The sequence below is a fragment of the Vidua macroura genome, chromosome 1, assembly GCF_024509145.1.
Source record: "Vidua macroura isolate BioBank_ID:100142 chromosome 1, ASM2450914v1, whole genome shotgun sequence".
In the NCBI taxonomy this organism is placed as follows: Eukaryota; Metazoa; Chordata; class Aves; order Passeriformes; family Viduidae; genus Vidua; species Vidua macroura.
In genome coordinates, this window is record NC_071571.1 from 122,420,977 (window position 1) to 122,444,614 (window position 23,638).

Consider the following 23,638-nt stretch of genomic DNA (forward strand, 5'->3'; position numbering starts at 1 on the left):
AAAAAAAATTGTGAACCCCATTAAATTTTTATAAAAGAGGTTGGCATACCTGAATGCAAAACCTAGCAAAACATGTGGCAGGATAGACTCCAGTGGTGCTTTAGGAATGTTCCCCGTTTTTTCTTTTTGTCAAAAGAAATATCAAAGATCAGCAATTGCTTCCACAATACTGCTTCATGACCAAATGAGATATGGCTTGTCAATCAGACATTCGAAATACACACTAATTAGTGTACCACTATGGTATGTTTACATTAATCTGAAATTGCTCAGATGAAGTATGTAGGGAAAATATTTGAACTCATTAAAATCACAAGCTAAACCAATCTAAAGAATGAAAACTCCCTACAGAGTACAGGAAAAGAGCAAGAGACTTGAAAAACTGCAGTGTCAAGTCTTGACATATTTGAAACAACCAGATAATGTACTTATGTAGGATTGTAACCACTTTGGTATCTGCTGGGTAACAAATCTCCCACTGGATATGAGTAGGGAGACACATTGCAAAAGACAAGTCCAATCTAAAAGCTATTCTATAGTGCTGGAGATGTCATTGGCAACATAGTTTTCTTTTTTTTTTTTCCTTTTAATTTCTATTTTTTTTATCAACTGCCATGTACCGCAGTATCATGGTTCTTCTGCCACAGTATAGTGACAAACCTGTATATAGCTTTTTTATTAGATACTCTCACACAATACTTTTCACCCCTTTTCCACCAAAATATTCCAGAGTCTCATTCCTAAAGTGTTCCATAAAAAACCTCTAGAAATTATAGAATCAATATTTTAAAACAAATGTGAGAAAAATTATCTTCACAAGCACAGAAGCTGACAGTTCCTGATGTCAAACTATGCCAGGCCTCACTACTGAGGCAGAAATCACCATCCCTCCACTGAAATCACAGGCTTCCAAGTGATTAGCCCATCCTAATAGCCATAAAGTACCACAGACATGATTTAAAAGTAACAGATTACAAAAGTTAAAGAAGAATTTCTAAAGTTCAAGGTTTTTAGCACACAGTTATCTTGCACTTATTTAATTTGACCCTTAAATATGAAGTTCAGTTTGACAAAGGTGCAGCATTTCTGTCTCCTATTTTTAAAAGAAGAATAACTTTCTGTGAGTAACATTGTAGGAAAAAAGGAAAAAATACCAAGCACACAGGAACAACAGAGAAAAGGGAAATTTTCTTTTAGTTAGTCCATTAATAGCCCTAATTTTGTCATTAATTTATTAATTCCAGTGCCTTGACTTGCTAATGATTAATTTTTTCTCTTTGTATTCAGGTGATAGAAAATGATACTTTAATCTAGCTGTGCTACCCCCTTATCAAACACAACCTGTCAATAGCATCCCTCTTCCCCAGAAAATGAAATTCCTTTGACAGTTAAGAACAGCGTGAGAAGAAATTTGTGCATCCTGTCCAGTGAATGGATCTATTTTGTGAGACACTGGTTGGCATTTGGCTTTCAGATTATTATTTTCTTTTGCTCTTGGCTCAGATGAAATCTTTGCACAAGTGATGTGGGTTCAGTAACACAACAACCACCCCACCATGCAATAACAAAACATTTATCTTTCCATTTTAAGAACCCTGTGGAAAATTACACAACTAAAACCAATTATGAACATTTTTTAAACTTCAAATTGAAACAAGATGAGGAAATTCCAGCTACATAATGGCCCAAGTAAACTTAATTCTACCTATTTGTGAATGTGCTATGTTACAATTTTTATCTATGTGATTTTATGCAATTTTTTTTCTTCTCGGAAGAATATCCTGTTTGGACCATAGAATGGGTACATTTGGGATGAAACTAATGCTGCACATAATTTGGAATTTCCTAATTTCTGGGTGCTTGATTTTGCAGGCTCAATACAACATTTTCATTTAGAGGTCTTAAATATATAATTATTCAGATGGCTTAAATGTGCTTTTTGCTTACAGAGTCTTTTTTCTGTTTACATATCATACTCTAGCCTAAATAAATGCTAAGACAAAGGCCAAGCTGGCTGGTAGCCCAGAATGTACTTGTTACCAAATTGACAGGGACCACCTTAAATTCATTGAAATGTCTAAATATCATACTTGTGTTATAACGATATTTTAAAAGCCTATCCGTACTGAAAGAAAAATGGAACAGCTTTAGAGCAGCATAAACAAGTTGCTGGATGAAATGAGAAGTGAATGTCAAAGTATGGTCTGACTTACCACAGCTCTCCATTACTGTAAAACACCAAACACTTAAGGGCACGAAGTATCCTCATGTTACCATGTAAATAACTAATGGCCTTAGTTTATGTTAACAACTAACTTAGGAACTTTCAATAAAAAACCCACCAAGCAAAAACATGGCTAAGAGTGTCTGAAACTTTTCCCCAAAAGTAACTAATTCTGCTAATTCTTAAGGCAGCTTTCCTTTTTTTTTTTTCTTAGAGAATCTTGCATAGAGTCTGATAAAATGTACAGCAAATGTGAACACAGTACCATTTAAAGATAACCTGCAAAGGCAAGTAAACATGGCAATTTTTCTAATCTACTGAAGATATGAAAGGTGCAAGGCTTGGTTTAATGTTTTCTTCTGCTTGTTTCCGTTTTGCTTTTAATACTTTCAGAGTATCAAAGTCTTGTCTTGCTTTTATACGTATGAGTGTTGGAGGACAAGACAACAAGAATGGAAGTCCCCCTCAGTTCCCATCTGAAGCAACAGGGTGATAAATGATTAACATTGAGACTTTTTTTTTCTTCTGGCTTTTTGCCAGAAGTTTAAATTAAATGTTTTAGCAACAGCCAAACAAAATGAGAGTTTTACACAGTCTGATTAAAAATGCCTTTCTCCTCTCAAATGCCAGTTTAGTGTGACAGATGATGGCTGGAGATGATGGCTTCATCTCTGCTTTTCCAACTACTCTTAATCTTCTAACAAAAATAGGATAGACAAGACCTGATACACACATAAAAGCAAATAAAACCTTTGCAGAAACCTTACATCTGACTTTAAAACCAAAGCAAGCTCTTCAGGCTTTCCTAATATATCTTAAAAATATGTAAAAGGCAATATAGTTCTGTCTCCTTTTCATTTCACTCTTTAGATCTAATAAGGATTTTAGTAAGGCAAGAGAGGCAAATCCCTGTGACAAGAACATGCCATACAAAAAGCACAAGATGTGTCGAAATTTTAAATTTACTAACGCTGACATTCTGGCCTTACCAGATATTAACAAAATCACAAGAGTGTGGGGTGAAGGCATTATACCTGGTCATGGCTGGCTTCAATGGAGCTTCCGATACCTTGGAAAGTCATCTGCACAGGAGACAGTGTCAAACAGGTCAAACACTCTTTGCCATTTTGTCTATCACTGTAGTGTACCTATAACAGAATAACATACGTAATCTGCTAAACACCACGTTTGCACAAGGGAGTCATGCTAAAATACTGTCCCTTTTCAACAAGCTTGTAAGAAGAATTCCAGACATTTACATTGAATTCATCTTTAATATCAAAAAAAGAGTGTGTAAAATAGTCTAGATAGTCACATGCTGAACTGGGGCCCAATTTTCCATGCCTGTTGCGTAATTTTTGAAGTGCTGAGTTCTTCATATTCTGACATCTTTCAGACTGAATTCAAGATGCTGTATCTATATGAGAAACTAGCTTCAAGTTAAAGTTTCCACCCTACATGTCATTCTTAACAGCATATTGTAGCTTAGTTATAAAACACTCAAGTAAATCATTACAACCTCGAAAAACTTGCCAATAATAGTTTAAATTTTTTTAATTTTAATTTCATTTCTAGTAAAATCCACTAACGCTTTTGACATTACTATTATGACACATATTTCAATTAAATCAAAATGACAGATAAAATGGAGAAATCACATTCTTCTTGAGGTGTCTAGACTATCCTTTTCTAAATGTAACTCATTCCCTGTGGGCATCAAGATGTGCATGTTGAACCTGAACTTGCATGAAATACAGAGAAAGATAGTGCTTCTACTTGAATTATTCTCTTTGTCTTCAGGTTCCCTTCAGATGGTTTTTAAATCCCCTAAAAAAAGGATGGATTTTAACATGGTGAAACAAAATGAAATTAAATGTAGCTAGTATTTCATTTTTAAGAACAGGTTGCCACTCATGCTGAATTGTTGAAATATTACAGTTCTCTGCATAGCTCCTGACTTCTAGACAGGCAGATCAAGCACATTGTTCTACAGGAGAGGTGGACTTTAGTTTATGGTGGTAATTTACATTGACTATGTGACCCCTGTCAGAACTGGAAAGAGAGATCAGCTCTGCTGGAGACAGACCTTTTATGTTAGTATCTATTTACAGCTGTATAGCTCTCAGGCAAAAGGTGCATGGTAAAGCCTCATCCTGACTTTTAGGCTCCAAAATAAATCTTGCTGTTTCTAAAGACAGTTAGGAACTACATCAGGTTTATTCCTGTGGAAACAGTTTAGTGACAATATGACAATTGTAAACCGTGTATTAAATCCCTTGTGCCTAACTCTTCTCTGCCACAGGTGCAAATTGGGAATACTTTAACTGAAGTAAAACCAGTGCAAAACTGGTTGAGTAAAAAGAAAACCATGTTGGTGCTATGTTTCAGAATTACTTTATTGACAACACACCAAAACAGTTTTGCTGTGGCCAAAAGTGAGATACAGAATGCGAAAGTTTGTACTGTGTATAGAAGTACTGACTTCATTCAGCCCTTCTTAAAGCTTTCTGGATTATTCCTGTCTCTCTTCCTCTCAACTCCCACAGTATGAGCCTACTAAATTGCTTGTGGCTCTCTGCCAGAAAAGCCATACTACTTACTTAGAAACCACAAGAGGCCCCTTCACATATACAATGGTTTAACTTTGATTAATTGAAAGAGGTATGAAGGTATGAAATTTGGCTGACAAATATAAACTGAAGTCCTTTAAATGTCAGGGACTACTGTTATGACAAAGGCTTATCAAGCTTCCACAACTAGTTGCAAAGTAGATTTTCTGCTGAGTATGTGTTGTGAGAATGCAATGTGAGAAATGGGGCAGCAAAGATCAAGAGGATGGTTCTGTGCTGCAAATATGACATTGCAAAAGGGGTAAAATCTGATGACCAAGAAAAGCATATATGTAGAAATGGGAAAATGGCACTTTCTGAACTGTACAGCATGTTTGTTGGTTAAGTTTTCATCAGAATAATATGAGTATACAATTCACTAGTGTCCACTGGAATAAAGAATGACTAACAAGCTGAAAGAACGGGAAATAGCCAGAGGAAAAAACTATTAGTATTTCAAGACACTACTATCTGCAATAGCAGGTTTGACTCACATCCCCTTTAGAATCCCACACTGAAATTGCAATAAAGTCAGAATTTTGGTATCTCTATAGGCTTAACTTCCCCAAAGGGATTTCATTATGCACTTTTGGCCTCATCTCAATGTATCAAGGCCATTATTTTGTAATTTCTCAGACAACAGTTTTCTAATTATCTCTTGCTCTGTTGAAGCTCTTCAGCTGAACCAAAAGAAACACTTTCTATATTAATGATATGAATAGTCATATAAAACACAAAAGACTGGAATTTAAATAGGAACAAATAAGACTTTGTCCTTTCATCAAATCTCTCTAGTCTACAGATTTGTGCAGCCAGAAGAAACATTCAGACTTCTACATTTGGCATGCGTATGTGCAATTTCCCAGTAATCCTGTTTTGTTATTTATCAGTCCAGTTGCTACATTCTCAAACTACATTATTCCTTTCCCCCTCAAATTTGATCTACGAGCCAAAATTTGGAGCTTTTTTATTTACCTATTAGAGCAGAATGTCCAAATAAGGCACGCAGAAAGAAATAATAGTAGTCAAATAATTATCAAATAGCCCAAACAGCAGCAGATATTTCTTGGGTTTTGGCCAGAAGCATGTTGCAAATATTTCAGTTTGTATGTCCATGCTATTATTACTAAGTATGGGAAGAATCTGAACATCTATAAAACTCTTTAAATAATATCATATCCTTTAAAGGAGAGCACAGCAAATACCTGAGTCGGTATCTGTGATCAAGGAGTGATGACTGAAGGCTGGCCAAATGCTCTGATGATGATTATGAAGCCATTGTTGAGATTCATGATGACAAAAATAACCAGTTTCTAAGTTCCTCTGTGCCTTAAAGAGTCAGGAGTGCTTAACTACAGCCCATCTCACCATACCTCTGTTAGGCAGGTAAGGACACTTTGTGGACAGACTTTAAATGACTCATCCAAGCTGGACTGGACTGACTGGCAGTGCTGGGACTATAACCCATCATTAAGGCCTCTGGTCTAACCACACCTGGTCATTTTCTCTTTCCATATGTTATGGAGGTAAAAACAAAAGAGTTATGAAAATAATTACTCTCTGTGTCCAGGACCTAATTTCCCAGCTTCACTTTTTATAATTAAGGCACACTCACAGATTAGCTCAGTGCATTTAAGGATTAAACAGCAATGATATTTCACTCATTAAAATTCAGAATGTTTTATTTAGATAACATATAAGCAGAGATCTGATGGAAAATAATTAGGATCTGGTTAAAAAACAATGGCCAGAATATAGTTATCTCTAGGAAGAGTTGTGCAAGTTTCTGAGTAAAATGCAAGACTCCAGCCTCAGACTATTATGAGTGATTTACATGTAATTCTCCTCCAAGGTTTGTCTACACAGCACAAAGCGGTGTCAGCACAACAAGATGCTGGTAATAATTCTAAATGAGACTGCTCATTTATTGGGAAAAGCACACAGCACTACCAGCTTTTCTCCTGGGTAACTACATACACCTGAGATAAATCATGTATAGCCAGCTCAAGAATCCCAAAAACAGCACTCCACAGCAGGGCACAAAACCTCAGTGCGTAAAACACAAAGGGCATTCTGGATATCAAAGAACAGAAATAAATTCTAGAAGTATATTTTTTCACAATGCCATGGATTTACTCACACATGTATGTTTTCATGTTCCATATTCACATGACATGCAAATGCATATTCATTTTACAGATTGCTTCAGTCAGGAACAAGCAGCGTGGTATGAGTATGTATGGATGAGTACCATTCACTGGTGTATAAAGAAATTTATGTGAAGGTCTGAAACCACTTGACAACTTATGCTGAAATTTGGCCTTTGTTTTCAGTATTTTAAATTACTGAAGAAATGCAAATATTCTGATGGGTTTTTATAGCTACATGTAAAGGAAGATATAAGATGAATTTTTACAATGTTACAAATTAATGGGGAATGGTATAGCCAGAATTCTTAATTTTATATGGTATTTTATACAGGAGAAAGTAAACTACACTGCAAAAAACTGTATAGGAAATTACATTTTAGGGTACTTCTCTCATAATGCTGCTTCACAAGCAGGAAATTTCCCATTTCTCTCATATTTATATAAAGATGTCTCTTCAATCTACCTTTACTATAATATCCCTCCCTACTTGCAAGTGTTCTGATGGAAACTGCAGAAATATTTCAGGATTTATCTTGCAATAAGCTGCTTTAAAAACTAGATCAATACACAATTTGAGATAATGGCCACAGTTAAACTGCAGAAATTATTTTGCAAATACAATGTTCCTAACTTCAAGAACAGCACAGTCTCCTGGCCTTCAGCATGCATGTCTGAATTTGAACATCTATGCTTTTGCATGGACAAGGGCTGTGGTTTACTGAATCACAGCTGAGGAGGGTGAGAGACCTGTTGTACTACTACTTAATCATTAAACTTGACTATAATATCCCAAACTACTCTTAGAAACGAGTTAACTAACAAGAGTCTGAGGAGAGCACAAATAAAGGCTGCTCTTTTCACACACTGCTGCTTAGATGTTCACAGTTTGAAACACAACTTCTGTCAGGACAAACATTTTCTTTCTTGAACATTTAATAGTTAAAAAAAAAATACAAATTACCGAAAGAAAGAAGTCATCTGTGACACTGGAGTTCAAGTTTCCAAAATGAAAACTACTCTGAGTCAAAGCATCAGCAGGAGTCTTAGAATGCTAGACAGAAATAAACTAGGTAATAAAATGCCATTATGTTCAGTAATGCACAAATCTTCTGGATTGACAAGCCTGGACTATTTTGTTAGAACAAAGGATGGTATTCCTTTAAATCTGCCCCTTAAAGGGAGAGCACCTGATTTAGTCCAGAATTTACAGAATGGTTTCCAAGATTTTACATAGGCTTGGATTTACAGCAACAAGAAAACCAGAATAGGCTCAGAAATCAGATGTTAAAATAATAATTTTGATTTGGACAAGAGTCTCATGAAACAGTTTACTTCCTTTGGCATCCTGGTGAAAAGCTTTCTCTTCCATATGGGCCTTTTATCTTCCACTTTATGTTGTTCATCTACAGTTAGTCATGTCAACTATCAAGGAAAAAATGAAACAAACCTGTCTGAGCTCCAAGTCTCTTTCATGCTTATTTATTGGTGAAGAAATACTTCGGGCACAAAAATAAATTTCATATACTTGCTCATTTCAACCATTTTCTCAAAGCCAATTTTAGGAGCTTTCACCATATTGTAGTACTTAAAAGCATGAATCCTTGTATTATGTATTATCCATAGAGGTTTCCTAACAAATATTAGATCAGTTTCTTCAGACACAGAGCAGCATGAGAGAGATTCCAAATATGACTTTTCATTCTACTACCTGTTTAACAATTCCTTTTTTATTAAAAAAAAAAAAAAGAGGGGGGGAAATCCTATCATCTAAACAAATATTTTTTAAAAAGTTGAATAATAGACACAAAAACCAAATCCAAGTTGGAAAAAAAAAAATTATCCCAGATGAAATAATAAGACATACACTGAAATTAAAAAAAAAAAAAATCAGAAAAAAAGCATTGAATCAAACTGTTTCCTGCAATGCTGGAGTTCCTTGATGTAGTGCGATTACTAAATATAGTATTTTACTAATCTCAGCAGGGCGCTGGCTAACTGCATGCCCGTCAGATGTTTTTAACGGCCACCCCCTGTGGAACAAATCTAAGGAGAGCATGAAAAACACCCACATTTAAAAAAGCCCCCTTGCTAGATCATTAAGGAAAGATAAAGGCCTGTACATTGGGATGTGATATATAACACAATCATTGTGCCAAGAAAACATATGTTTGATTAGCGCGCCTCAGGTTCATTAATCGCCGTGTCTGCCTCACAGCAGTGGGTACAGCTTCCTCCGTAGCTACTGCACCAAAGGGTAAAGACACTTGGTAGCTTAAAGACTGACAGTTCAGCAGTAAATCTTGAGCTATTCCAACATGCCTCTCTCACACAGTTTGAATAGCAGCTGTATCATAGCCTTAAATCTTCATTAAAATACAGTCCTAGGGTTCAGACTACAAAATAAACCATTACTGCACCATAAATAGGCAACAACAAGCAGACTAAAGGCATTGTCACAGGTTACTGCAGCAGTATTTCACGCTCCTGACTACAGTAAGGCAGATACTTGACATCTACAAAAACCAGCAAAGTACAAATAAGAAGGAAAAAAATATTTGATATGCTTTCCAAAGACAATATATAAAATATCTGCTAAATGCAAAGCAATTCTGAGCCGAAGAAGCTTGTACAAGGTTTTTTTCCCTGCTATTGAGATATATCCTCTGAATTCAGAGCTCCTGTTTCAGTGATTCATGAGAACTGGAAGGTCAAGCCATATATTATGCTCAGTCAAGCAAGGGAGACCCAGCTCTGTCTGACCTCTGGATGTGATGTTTGGTTTCCCCAAAGAGAAAATCAGCTGCCATCATAGCAGAGAGGATAATCAGTGCAGTAAGGTGCTTATTGCTCACCTTCCATCTGTTAAATCTTAACCCAGGTATATATTTATACAGACAGCATTCCTTTGCAGCACATGCAAAGTCAGCAACTATGTTTTACAATGGCTGGCACTGAGAGGTGCAAAAAGACCTGTTTGTCTGATAGGAAACCTGAAATCAGGAGATGGGACTTTCTATTAAAAAAAAAAATCACACACATTGAAAACTACTTGGCTACCCTGTTCACTTCCTCTATTCTGTAAATAATATACATATTTTTTTTGCTGACATAGAAGAGAGTAGCTTAACCATACTGAGTTTAAACACTTAATACAACCTTCTCCCCAAATAAATAATAAAAACGTGATAAAAATTAATAAATTAATTATTCAGAAATTAACACAATGCAAAGCCCTACAAAATGATGTAAACTAGAGCTGACGTGGTTTTTGCAGAAACAACTTGTCTGCCATACATATAATAGGTAAATAGGGTGTTTCCAGACAGAAGAGCTTTAATTAATTTTATAATTCACAGTCAAAGGAAACATGAAAAAACTGGCAATCCTGTTTCCAGATCCCCTGTTTTCATCACATGGCCTAAAAAGTAGGAGGGAGGTGAGAGGGTGTGTTTTGCTAATAACATACCCTGAGGATGAGCATGGTATGGAGCACTAGTGGAGGAGCCTGTGTCTTGGGTACAACCTGAACAACTGATGACACGAGAGAGGAACATAGTTAGTCTGGAAAGACAAAATTGCTTTAGTTTGAAATAACTTTCTAGCAACAGCATGAATGGAAATAAGTTCTCAGGAACACTCTTTTTAAGGACTAAGGTTGTCACTGAAGTGAAGATTGAAGCAAACATTAATGATTCTCTGTTTACAAACTACGTGTGAAAGCCCCAAATGCTGCATTAATGAAGGGAGAACAGGATCACTGTGAAACTGTGAATTGAAAATCAGCTCCTGAATTGGCTAAGAAATCTGATGCTGGTACAGACACTGATGTTGTGCACTAACTTAGAAATAGGGCAGTATGCATAAAGAGCCACCTTTCTTTAATTAAAACAAGAAACAACAATTTCACTTCCAAAAATTACCCTGCTCTGTTGTGCTTTCAGTTTTGAATGAGACTGAAGGAGAAGATATCCAAATAAACCCTCTCTAAAAGCCTCAGTTTCAGTCACAGAGAGGGGAATAAACTCTAACTTGTCTCCTTTCTCCTTCTTCACCTTTTCTTGTTGCTTCTCTTTTCATGTTTTTTTTCTTGAGAGCTGAATTCCCTTACTATAATTAAAACTAAACACCAGTCTGCTATGAATTCATCACTGCACCTTTACATTTTTGCCAACTGAAACTTCCAGTCTTTCAAAGTTTGGGCTCTATTCCAAGCCAAGGTCTGTAGCTAAGTTATCAAGTCACATTAGGATTTAGTGAGAAAGATTTTGGCAGAGAATGCAGTCCGGTGTGTTTAGTGCTGGCTGCAGTATTTTGAGAGATCCTGATAGCTTTTAAACTTTCTCATACATAAATCCCCTAAATTCTAAAATTGGCTATCAAAATATAACCCATATTTTTTCCACAGACCAAGTTACATGCAGGGATATGTGGGAGGATTTCAAACCCTTATTTGCAAGATGCCAAGAAGACAAGCTAAAATGTTACCAAGGTGACATCCACACCACACCTGAGGACCCACACACTACCACTAGCCAGTTATTCTCTGTTTACCTTCTTGCCTTTCAGAAACTGAAACAAAAAAGAGGCACCTGGCTGTTTCTGGAGAAAAGAAGAGCAAAACTTCAGCAGTGCTGAAGTTTCAAGCCTCTAAAGGGCTTGAAATAGGGATAAAGGTAATGATGGCCAGAATAGAAGAAAGCTAGTTCAGATAGAATTCTGGCCCAGCTAGTTGGATAGCTTGTGCTAGATTTGCATTTGTTTTCCTAATTCTGCATATTCATGAGTCAATTTGGAGACACTCTTGCTGCAGCAAATACTACCTCCTGCAGTATGTTCTGTGAACAAATAGGCTACATTTCTGTGTTGCATACCTTTTCTTGTGGAAACTCATGAGAATGATTTCTTTTCTCGCAGAATGTTACCACCATTTTGACTTCCTTTAAGGTCAAAAATAGGCTCATATGAACTAGATGGTGTGTAGTCCACAGAATCATTTCTGAAATAAATGGAAACTATAAAACCACTTCTTGTAGATCTACCTTGGGTCACTGCCATCAACTGTGGTACTGCCTACCTTCCCTCAGAAGTTAGGTGATTAAGAAAACCTATAAACCAGAATGCAATGAAGTCCAGGTGCTTTGATTTTTACTTGAGGCTCTCTCTGAAGATCAATTCTTGCTATCATCTTGTTCTGGTTTATCTCTCCCTCTATTTCACATTCCCAGCATATTTTCTTTCCTTTGGCTAGTCATGTATAAATCAAGGTTTGGAGACCTAGAAGTCCTTTCCTACATAACACAACCATTTGATGTCAAGTTGATGTTCAGTAGCAGGACTCCTGCAAGTTTCTGAGAGCCAAGTAAAGACTCTCAATTATCAGGTAGCCTGGAGTTGTGCAAATCAGATATGTCCCTAAAATTGTCAATAAAATCCTGCCTGACTTGCTGTCATTCTTGGAGAAAACCTTTTTCCCTTTAAATACAACAAAAAAATAGTAGTTGTCTTGAATAAATTAGTACATTTTGCAGGAAATAACTTGATAAAAAGGTGTAAGTCCTCTTCCAAGCACAATGACTGTAAGTTCACATGGATAAAAGCAGCTTCCTATTTCCTGACTCTGCCCAGTGGCACACAGTGGCGAAGATGTTACTGAAGCATAAAAAGCTGTACCCAGTTTTGACTGGGATGGGATTACTTTGCTTCGTAGTAGCTTGCTTAGTGCTGTGTTTTGGCTTTGAGACCAGAAGTGTGGGTAACACACCGATACTTATTGCTGAGCTGTGCTCACACAAGGGCTTTTCTGCCTCTCACACCACCCCACCAGCAAGAAGGCTGAGGATGTGTAAGAAGCCAGGAGGGGACACACCCAGGACCCCAACTGAGCAAAGGGATATCCCACACCATATGGCATCAGGCACAGCATACAAAGCTGGGGGAACAAGGAGGGTGGGGGGTGTTCGGAGTGATGGTGTTTGTCTTCACAAGTCACTGTTACATGTGATGGAGCCCTGCCCTCCTGGGGATGACTGAACACCTATCTGCCCAGGGGAAGTGATGAACAAATGATTTGCTTTGCTTCACTTGAATGTGTGGCTTTTGCTTTTCTTATTAAACAGTCTATATCTCAACCCTCGAGTTTTTGCACTTTTACCCTTCTGGTTGTTCTCCCACATCCCACTGAAGGGGTGTAAGAGCAGCTGCATGGAGCTGAGCTGCCCACCAGGGTATAGCTGTAACAATCCCTTCTGGCCAGCGTGGGGCATGAGAGGTTAGAGATAACAACTGATTTGATCAGAGTATGCTATACCAAATTTATATCAGTTTAGCTATTAATTGGCTTCTGTGCTTGCCATGGGGCTTGCTTGCCTGGATGTAGGTTAGTAACTAGTGCTCACTAGTGACTGCTTTTTGCTTCTGTTGTTTCCTTTTCTCCTTATCATCCTATTCTGTTCTGTCTGGGAACACACTGATAACAGGAATGGGCTGGCAGACAGCCAGGGCACTGCTCCCACTCCTGTGCTGGACAGGCTGGAACTCAACTTCACAGGACTGTGACTGTGGCTAAAATCAACCAAAAACATACATGGCCATGGAGAAGTCTATACTAGAGCAAGTACTGCCCTGAAGGGAGAGTGGCCTATGGATATTGTCATTCTGGAGCACCTACATCCCCAAAGGATGGTGGTCTGCAGACAAGTCCACACTGCCCCATGCGGACTGTGGGCCTGTGTGTAATCTTAAACTGGAGGAGGGACAAGAGGAGGAGTTCATTGCAATGCTGAATCTTATGGTCTGGTCCAAAGGGATGAAGCCTGAAGATTGTAATGGAGACACCTTTAAATAGTTGTAACCCAGGATCTGAGTTGCATGTCATGGGAATTACTATAGCAGGAACCCCTTGTTACTAGCCAAGCTACTATGTTTTCTTGTTAAACCCTATAATCTGGCCCAAAGGAACCAGAGGTGAAGACTGTCACAGGAATACCTTTAAACTGTTGTAAGCCAGGATGTGAGTAGCATGTTATGGAAATCAGCACAGCTGGAACCATCTGAACCAATGGAGGACAAACCTCACAAGATGTGGAAGTGCAACAGCGACCCAACCCGAGCTGTCTTTGGTGCCCAGTAACTCCATGCATCACACCACCTCTCCTGTCCTGAGTGAATTGATTGAACACAGATTGAATAACAGACTGAATACACATGGACTAAATGGACTCAATGGATATATTGTGGATTTTTAAAGGGGTGATCCACAGGCTAAGTTAATGATTTCTGTGTACATATTCCAGGATGGGAAGGAGGAGGTGGTTAATGAGGGAGAATCTATTGGCTAATGTGGGACCTGAGCACAGTGTCAATAGTATGGAATAAAGGGTGGATTACACTGGTTTTGTCTGGGATGGAGCTAATTTGCTTCATAAAAGCATATATAGTGCTAAGTTTTGGATTTGTGACCAAAACACTGTTGATAATATACTGGTACTTCAGCTGTTGCTGAGCAGGGTTTGCACAGCACCAAGGCCTTTTCTGCTCCTCACCCCATCCCATTAGTGAACAGTCCAGGGCCGCACAAGGAGCTGGGAGGGGATAGGGCCAGGACAGCTGACCCCAACTGACCAAAGGGATATTGCACTCCTATGATATTCTGCTCAGTGATAAAAACTGGGAGAGGAGGAGGGGGACATTCAGCATTATGGCACTTGTGTTCCCAAGTCACCGTCACACGTGATGGAGCCCTGCTTTCAGGAGGTGGCCGAACATCTGCCTGCCCACAGGAAGTGGTGAATGAATTCCTTGTTTTGCTTTGCTTGCACACACAGCTTTTGTCTTCATCTCAACTCCTGAGTCTTATCACTCATGCCCTTCTGATTCTTTCCCTTATCCCACCAGGGGGGAAAGAGTGAGCAGCTGTGTGGGGCTTAAGCTGCTCACCAGAGTTAACCCACAACAAAAGCCTATAGTAATTGGAACATCAGGCAATAGTTTGGTAATTGGTGAAAGTGCAAACTTCCCGTTAGAAAAAATCCCCACTGCTTTCAGAAGACACAGAAACTGAGATAATGAGGGCTTTGTCAACCATTTCTAACGGTGTTTATACTCCCTGAGAGTAAGAGACAAACATTGCTGTTGAGATTATTGTACTGGCCATTGAGCATGGCACAGTACAAGCACACAAGAGATAATGCCCTTCTGCCAAAAGCCAGGCTTTAATACTTCTGGTGAAGACAGAGCACAACATCATTCCACACATCATTTTACAAAAACTGATCTGACCAATGAGCAGCAACAGTGATAGTACACCTGACTAAGATCTCAGGCACCAGGACAGGAAACAAAAGCCCAACTCCACTGCTTGTTTTACAGAAGCACGTGTTGATAATATATGGCAGCACAATCACTCTTAAGCTACTTGAAGGGAGTTAAAGAATAAGTGATCATTATATTTTTAAGATAAATTCAATAATTCCCACTACCCTTTGAGTGTTAACACTAAGGCAAATTAGCTGATCACAGTTCCCTCTGGGCCTGACTACACTGCTACTTTAGAATAATTTCACTAATATTTGCAGTCTAGTCAATCCTGCTGAGAAAGAAGTCCCCAATGGTTCTGGGGGTGTGGGGAGGGAAGGGGGTAGATGTACAGTTACATACATAGAATTATAGGGGGGTTTGATTTCAAATGTGGGCAAATAAATACTGTCTTTAGCAGTCTTATTTCAAAAGTATTCTTCTCTACAACAATCCTGCAAACATCTTCACGTTTTAATACCCTAATTTTTCCCAATTTTTGGTGATAGGATCTTCAAAGAACCATTTACCTGAAAACATTTTGTGGACATAGCTGTTTTACATTAATGATTCCAAGAAGCTTGATGCTGTAATTTCAAAAGCTTCCTTTAATAATTATTTGGGTTTTCTACTTAGAACAAGTGATGAGACTTTTGCATTCTTCAGCACTAGCCCATTTTCTGGGATTCCAGTCCCAAGCTGACAGTGGCTACAAACTGTGTCCACAGCCAACACATTCAAGGACAGAATGGTATCATCTGGATTTACATTCTTGTTTTTAGCATTTGCTGCACTTTCTCTCTTTGGCTTTATCAGGAGATTTGCTAAAACATTCCTTTGACTCATTAATTTACAGGGAGCTTTGAAAATACACTCTCTCTGGCAGCTAAGACTATAACTACAACTATCTTCATTATAATAAATTCAGTGCACAGAACCCTTCTCTCCAAAAAACCAGTAAACAGCCCAAGTTTGCAAAACAGTATGTAGGGTGCCCCAACTAGCAAGTGAAGTGGAGGTTAGGTACCTAATCTGCACAGACATTTATGAAAATCTCAAGCAGTTTCTACCTTTTTAGATTATTTTACAGCTTTAAATGACTTCCTATTAGCATCCATTGGGCCTGTGTCAATTTTGAAAATTGTATTTAGGCGCTTTTTAAAAATCTGACCTGCTCAGAGAAATCATAAATTATGTAAAGATCAGGCCCAAACTGCAGGTCTTTCCTTGAAATCCACTGAGGGCTGAATTTCTCTGAAATTCTCCTCAGATGCATACCTCAGTAGTGAGATCCAAGCACTCCTACACTGATTTCCAAATCCAACCTCCACAAAGTGTTTTGTTTTGTTTAAGGCAACTGTAGGGAAAGGTTTGAGCTCAGTGTCAACCCTAATACAAGTGTAGAAGTTTAATTTCAGTCTAGTCCTGCCAACAATTCAAACCCATGCACTGGAACGTATGAGCCACAAGTAAACCTGACTCCAGAGCATCCAGCAAGACCTCTCCTGTGCGTGCAACCCTTCAGAAACGTGTGCCATTGGGGAAAGGAGAAACATTTAGAAATGCCACACAATAAAACATTTAAGTATCCATGTATAAAATGGAACAGTTAACGAGTAAACAAATGTGGAGGGGAAAAGAAAATTGTGTAACCATTGCAATCAAAGGAGAACATCACATAGAAACTATATCCTGTGTGAGGTTTTGTTATGGAGCCACTATGGAGGAAAAGTTAAGAGCTCCAAGCCCTGCCAATGTAGGAAGCCAAATATGCCGACAGCCACTTATTGGGACTGATTGTGGGCACTCAGTCCTGGCGTTTTACATTTTTTTCTGATCTTTTCTTAGTGGAAATTCACAGTGGAATTTCCTACTGGACTACCTGCAACTTGTGTTTTGCTTCAGTAAAAACTGGAGGCTCAAGTTATACATGTGTAAACAGCTTCTCTAAATGTTTCCAATTAAACAAATTCTCTGAATAATTTACTGCACTTAAATGGTCAGCAGAAATAACTGCAACTTTCCTAGTCTGGTTACAGAACAATGGCCAAAATACCACATAGTCACTTAAAAATAACAATTTTACCAAAGCTGAATTTTCCTTTAAACCATTCCCAAGCAAAGTCGGCAAAACAATTAACTGGGTAGATAGTATTCATAAATACGAAGCAAGCACTAAAATGCTTTATTCAGAGTTTGTAAAGGCTTGCTTGAAGAATTTGTGTTTAATTATCACAGGTAATTTGAAGCCTGACCTTTGAAAGTATCCAAGCTAAACACCTGTTCTTCAGTAACACTGAGCTGCTGCTTATCAATTACAAATGTCTTTAGAATAATAAATCATAAAGAATGAAAATGCAATTTTTTACTACTTAACTATACATTGGTCCCAATAACTTAATATTAAGGGCTTACAATAGAACTTAGCTGAGATCATACACAAACTATTTAGAAGAACTTAAGTTAAATAAATGTGTTTTAAAGATGTGTCCCCTGCAGCTAAAGCAGTTCAAGAAAACCATTCAAATAAGCAGATAACATTGTTTACATTTACAAATGAAACATCATATGAGTATTTATTGATTTTTTTTAAAAATTCAAAAAATACATTGTAACAGAACAGAATGTATACGTTCTTCAATGAAAGACAAAACTATGGTTATCATCTGGACCAGAATACAAATACATGCTAACAATTTAAAAATCATTTTGGGTCATTCAGGAAACATGAAACAAGCTAGCTGTTTGGAAATGCAGTAGTCTTCTCCTTTAGCAAATATGCCTGAGAAAGTTAACCTGTAAAGGAATCAGCTTTTAAACTCTAAAACACAAAGAGCTTTCTAGGCTGAAATGGTGAAGAGACCTGTGATATGCACCTGACAGGCCACTGAGCCATTTCCCACAGAGATTCTGTTCACTGCTCCACCTCAGCTCAGCCACCCAGCAGTGGCAGAGTTTCACATCAATACCAGGCTTATTCAAGTGAGGTGTTAAAAAGCATGCTAAGATGATGTAAAACCATCAGTTACATACACAGTGGACAGATGTTAATAATCAAGATTCTGTACCGAAGTCCTTGCTTTATATTAGGGCCAAATAAAAAGTAGTAGTCCGGTTCATGGATGAAAAGGATTATATTTTTTGGCTCAAGGTAAGACCCTTTAAAAACAGTTTCTACAAAAGCATCTAGAATCAAAGCATGAAAAAAAAAAAACAAACCGGGACAAACACGACTAATCATTTTACAGTAATCACATACTGTAGGCAAGTAGGATCCAAAACAGTAACATAAATTGTGCATTGGTTCTGTGAAAATAAACCGTTACTAGAAGACACAAGCAATCTGACAAGATGTGAAAGTGAGCAGTGAAAACTTCATGGATTGAATTTCTTTTCCTCAGAATTCATCTGTTTCTACTGCAGGCAGGTAACAAATGGAACTCAGGAAAACTGAATTCCTATTAGCAGCTTAACTCTACTACAGTGAGGCTGAGGCTATTACTGTTTCTTTCATTAAGAGACATTCAAGTGAATGAAGCAAAAATGACATTTCAAAAATGAAGACCAAAAGAAAGCTGAATGTACATTTTAGACAAAAACAGTGTTAGGTCAAATCCACAACTGCTGATATCTGATGTAAGAAAAAGTAATTTAACTATGCTGCTTATACCAGCAGAATATCTGACACTATTTCTTAAATTCTAGCAGCTTTTTTTAAGTCACTGAACAACTGCATACTTTGTAAATTACACGGGCTTTGACAAAAAATTCATTATCAGGCATGCAGAAGGAACTTCCCATTTTTAGAATTTAGTTACATGATCAAATTACATATGCTAAAGCATACGAAACCAACTCTTCAAATGAAGCAAATTCACAATTCTGAAAAGGGAAAAAACTCCAGACAAAACAAAAACTCGAAACAAAAACCAATGACAGAAAAAAGTATATTTCTACATGTATCTCTGATGGTTCAACACAGTAAAATGAGCCACTATCCATATACACATGTAATTCTGCATGTAATGGGATAGAGAAGTGGCTTCCTTTTCCTAACATCCACACCACAGAAATGACTGGATGTACTACAGAGGCTGCCACTGTCCTATGAAATACAGGGTACTTGGCATTGCTGGATAATCTTCAAGGACTCATGCACTAACCCAGCAGGGTTCATCTTACATTCTCGAGTATTGATTGTGATGGCAAAAACATTCTGCATTGCTCTGACACCAGCCTGGCTTCTATGCTGCACCTTCTGAACAGAACACCATTCTCAGGTGTCCTGGTTCCAGCCAGGAAAGGGTTAACTTTTGCAGTAGCTAGGAGGAGGCATGACTAGGACCCCTCACATCACTGCTGCAGAAAGGGAATCTCTTCAGGGGAGAAAGGAGTCCCTTCTGGTCAAGTAGTGTGGCAGAGGGAGTGGTTGATATTGTCTATTGGTGGGGAGGTTCTGTGTGATTCTTGTACTCTCTGTCATTAATATTGGTCAAATTCTTATCTCACAGCTATTTCCAATAAGTTGTTCTTATCTCAACCTGTGATCTTTGCCTTTTGTGCCTCCAATTTTCCTCTCCATCCCATATAAAGGGTGGGAGGAGGGGAAGGGAGGAGCAAGTGAGTGGCATGTGGTTTGGAGAGTCTCAGTGGGAGCAGTAAATTGGGGAGTACCATTCCTAAATCACTACAGCCTTATTGGGCACCCAGTGTGTGGCGTTAAGGGTTGAGGTAACAAGAGATGACAAATTCAATCTAAGCATTTGTTGCATTAACTTCACAGCCACTGGTCACAATGTTGCTTGGTCTGTTCATGTGGTTGTGGTACCTAATCCCGTATTCACATAATGCCCTATATTCCTATATGTGGTCCTTGTGATGTTCTTTTCAGAGCAGGGAGAGGGATTGGAGTTGCTTTTTTGCTGTATTATGGGATATCAACCTTGCCTGCTCAAGGGCAATGAATGTAATTTAGAAAGTGTATTCAGTGCTGCTCTCCTACTTTTACTTTAGGCACTGTCTTTGGGAGTCAATTAACAATCATATTCAGTCTGTAGGGGGAACAGGGGAGGATGATTTTCCCCAGTCTTTCACCTCCTTCTCCTCCTTCAGCTGTTACAACAGCTTTTGAGAATTTTGAATTTCCCTTGGATGTTAAGGAAAGCATGTTCTTGTTGCTAAGACTCACTGGTCTCCTCAGTCCACACCATGTTTCGAGTAAAGAAACAGATTTCTAGGAAGTTCATTCAGAGATCTGCCCCAAGGGTGGATAGTCATGAGTGGCATGAAACGTGGCAAAAAATGAAATTTTCTGCTCCAGTGGTATGGAAGTTCATCCCTGAACAACTACAGGACCCTGTTAAAGTGACAGAATATTAGCAAGGAGCATGCTGTGGCAGCTCAAGAAAGGGGCAACTTACTGTAGTGTGCTGGGCCTGGCTACTCTTTACTGGACACAGTTCAACTGGACACAGTTTACTGGACACAGCACCCTCAGGGGAAAGAGGAAGAAAACAGACCTACAGGCACTGTGGCCTGATTTGCAGTTGAACCCAAGGAACCACCTGTGCCAGTAGTAGTTGCCCATATACAGAAGAAGAAATCCAAATCAGCTCACTCAGTGAGGGATAAAGAGGAGGTAGAGCCCTCACAACAAGAGAAAGAGGCAGGGCCAGAGACCATCTCCTGATCCCTGTTCCCAGGTGTACTGGGTTTGCATGGCCTAAGTTTTGAGGGGGCTGGGAGGGAGGGGCTACAAGGGTGGCTTCTGTGAAAAGTTGCCAGAAGCTTTCTCCATGTCCAGCAGAGCCAAACCCTGGCAGTTCCAAAGACAGATGTGCTGCTGGCCAAGGCTGGGCAAATTAGAAATGGTGGCAATACCTCTGAGAAAACATATTTAAGAAGAAAGATAAAAAAATGTTGTGCAGTTGCAATTGTGGCTGGAAAAGGATGGAGTGAGAACATGTAAGAAAAGCTCTGCAGACAGCAAGGTCAGTGCAGAAGGAGGGGCAGGAGGTTCTCCAGGCACCAGAGCTGGGATTCCTCTGCAGTCCCTGGTGATGGCCAAGCTGAAGCCGCTGTGTCCCTGCAGCCCATGGAGAACCATGGGGATGCAGAGATCTGCCTGCAGCCTGTGGAGGAGCCCCATGCCTCCCCATGCAGGTGGGTGCCTGAGAGGAGGCTGTGACCCCATGGGAGACTCTGGAGGGAGGGGCCCTGCTCCTATACCGGAGCAGCCTGGCCTTGAAGGACTGCACTCTATGGAACAATTACCCATGCTGCATAAGTTTGGGCATGGATTGTTGCCCGTGGAATGGACTCACATTGCAGCAGTTTGGGGAGGACTGCAGCTGATGAGATGGACTCATGTTGGAGAAGTTCATAAAGAACAGTCTCCTGTGGCAGGGACCCCACAGTGCAGCGGAGGAACAACTCCTCTCTCTGGGCAGTGGGAGAAGCCACAGGTGATGAACTGATCAAAACCCCTATTCCCTGTGTCCCTTTGCTGTCAGTAGGAAGGAAGGAGGGGTGAGGCTATGATAGATTAGGTAATATTTTGCTGAAGCCAAAAGGCTGTTAAGTGAAAATTGTTGGTTCCGTGTGGTATTGTTTGTGGTTTGGATTTATTCGGGTTGGTTTGTTGGGTGTTGCTGGGAGAGGGGTGGAGTTGAAGACATGACCAAAAGGAAGTAGGATGAGACAGGAGGGGACAGAAAAGTAGGCAGTTGGGAGATAATCTAAGTCCCTGAGTACCCAGCCAATGGGAAAGGGCTCAGGGACGCCCCCTAGATGGGAAAAGGATATGTTTTGTAGCCATTCTGTTGGACAGTATGTGTGTTGGGCTCTAAGGGAGAGAGGTACACGTCCAACTCAGTTAAATCATGAATAACAAACAGTTTTCTTTTGCTTTGACAAAACTTTGTCCCCATTTAATTGTATCTAAAAGTTAGTTCATTTGTAACAAGGGGAAGGTGTTTTCAAGGTTCTTACTGAATTTCTCATTATCCTGCTCTGATTTTGTTAGTAATAAATTCAATGCATATGTCTAAGTTGATACGCATTTGGGGAGTACTTGTTTTGCCCATGATGGTATTTGATGAATGATCTCTCCCAGTCCTTACCTCAACCCATGAACCCTTCATTATATTTTATCTCCCCCATCCAGATGCAGAGGAGAGAGCAGCTTTGGTGGGTGCCTCTGACCATTACACCAGGGGAGCAAAAATATGTCAGCCACCAGCCAGGAGCCCCTGGTGACCTGGCTGCTCCAATGCTGGGACATTGTGTCTCACAGAATGAAAATAGGTGGTAATAAAGCGAAGCAACTAGAATCCCTGTCACAAGATGCAGGTATTGACAAAGGATTTGGGAAGAGGACAGAAACTCTCAGCCTCTGGAAGTGACTCCGGCCAAGCAGAGGGAAGGGTCTTCTCTCAAGGATGATCTAATATTGTGTCCAAGCAGGTGGAATGCCATGGAGAAAGGTATCCAGTACCTGAGAGCATTAGCTGCGCTAGAGGTACTTTATAGAGATTCAAATAAAGAGCAGTCCTCTGTAGCTCCAGATGAGGTTCAGTGCACAGAGTTCACATGGAGGAAGTTTGTGCAGAGCACGCCATCATCACACACCATTGACATTAATGGCAATGGAAGGAGAACAAACAGTGCTTCAATATGACTCTGGCAATTTGAAGGTATGAAGGTTTTTCCTCCCTAACAAACTGCACCTCAGCTGTGGAAAGACTGTCGAAGATGGCAGACAGATTTGAAAGACCTGGACAAGCTAGAGAGGACATGTCCCATGGCCTGCCAGTATGGACCAGAATCCTTGCTATTGGTAGCAAATGCTTGCCTGCTTGAGAGAGAGGGTACACACCACAACGTAACCTGTGGTTTTACTTGCATGACCACGGAGAGAACACGAGGAAGTGGAATGGAAAACCCACCTCTGCCCTTGCAGCATGGGTACATGAGTTGAGAGGAAGAACAACTACCACAGAAAATCCTTCAAGGATAAGTTTCCAGTTTCTACTCCAGTTTCCAGTAGACAAATCCTCAGGCAAAACAGGAGGGCTGATGTTGCTTCTAATGCACTTGAAGTACCTTCAGTTCAAATTTGTGAGCAACAAATACCATGACCAGAACTGGAGGGGTCCTGCCTCCAGCAAGGTGGAGGAAAGGGACTATCAGATCTCTTGGATTGTGTGGATCTGATATCTTGGCACACCAGACCCACAGGAGTTTAAGGCTTTAGTTGACACCAGTGCACCATGTACCCTCATGCTACCAAGATATGCAGGGGCAGATTCCACCCCTGTTTCTGGGGTGACAGGGGATCCCAAGAGCTGCCTGTACTGGAAGAC

At 39.5% G+C, this 23,638-nt stretch overlaps 1 protein-coding gene across 3 annotated transcripts in view; it reads right to left on the reverse strand.

Moving 5' to 3' along the window:
- Positions 1-23,638, reverse strand: part of STAU2 (staufen double-stranded RNA binding protein 2) — a 170,798-nt gene that overhangs the window by 58,376 nt on the left and 88,784 nt on the right. For 2 of the 3 annotated variants that reach the window (XM_053995765.1, XM_053995685.1), the window contains exon 13: positions 3,259-3,372. The exons of the other annotated variant lie outside the window; for it this stretch is intronic. In XM_053995765.1, coding sequence (XP_053851740.1) covers positions 3,259-3,372 — 114 coding nt within the window. The remainder of the gene's footprint in view (positions 1-3,258; positions 3,373-23,638) is intronic. 3 annotated transcript variants of the gene reach the window in all.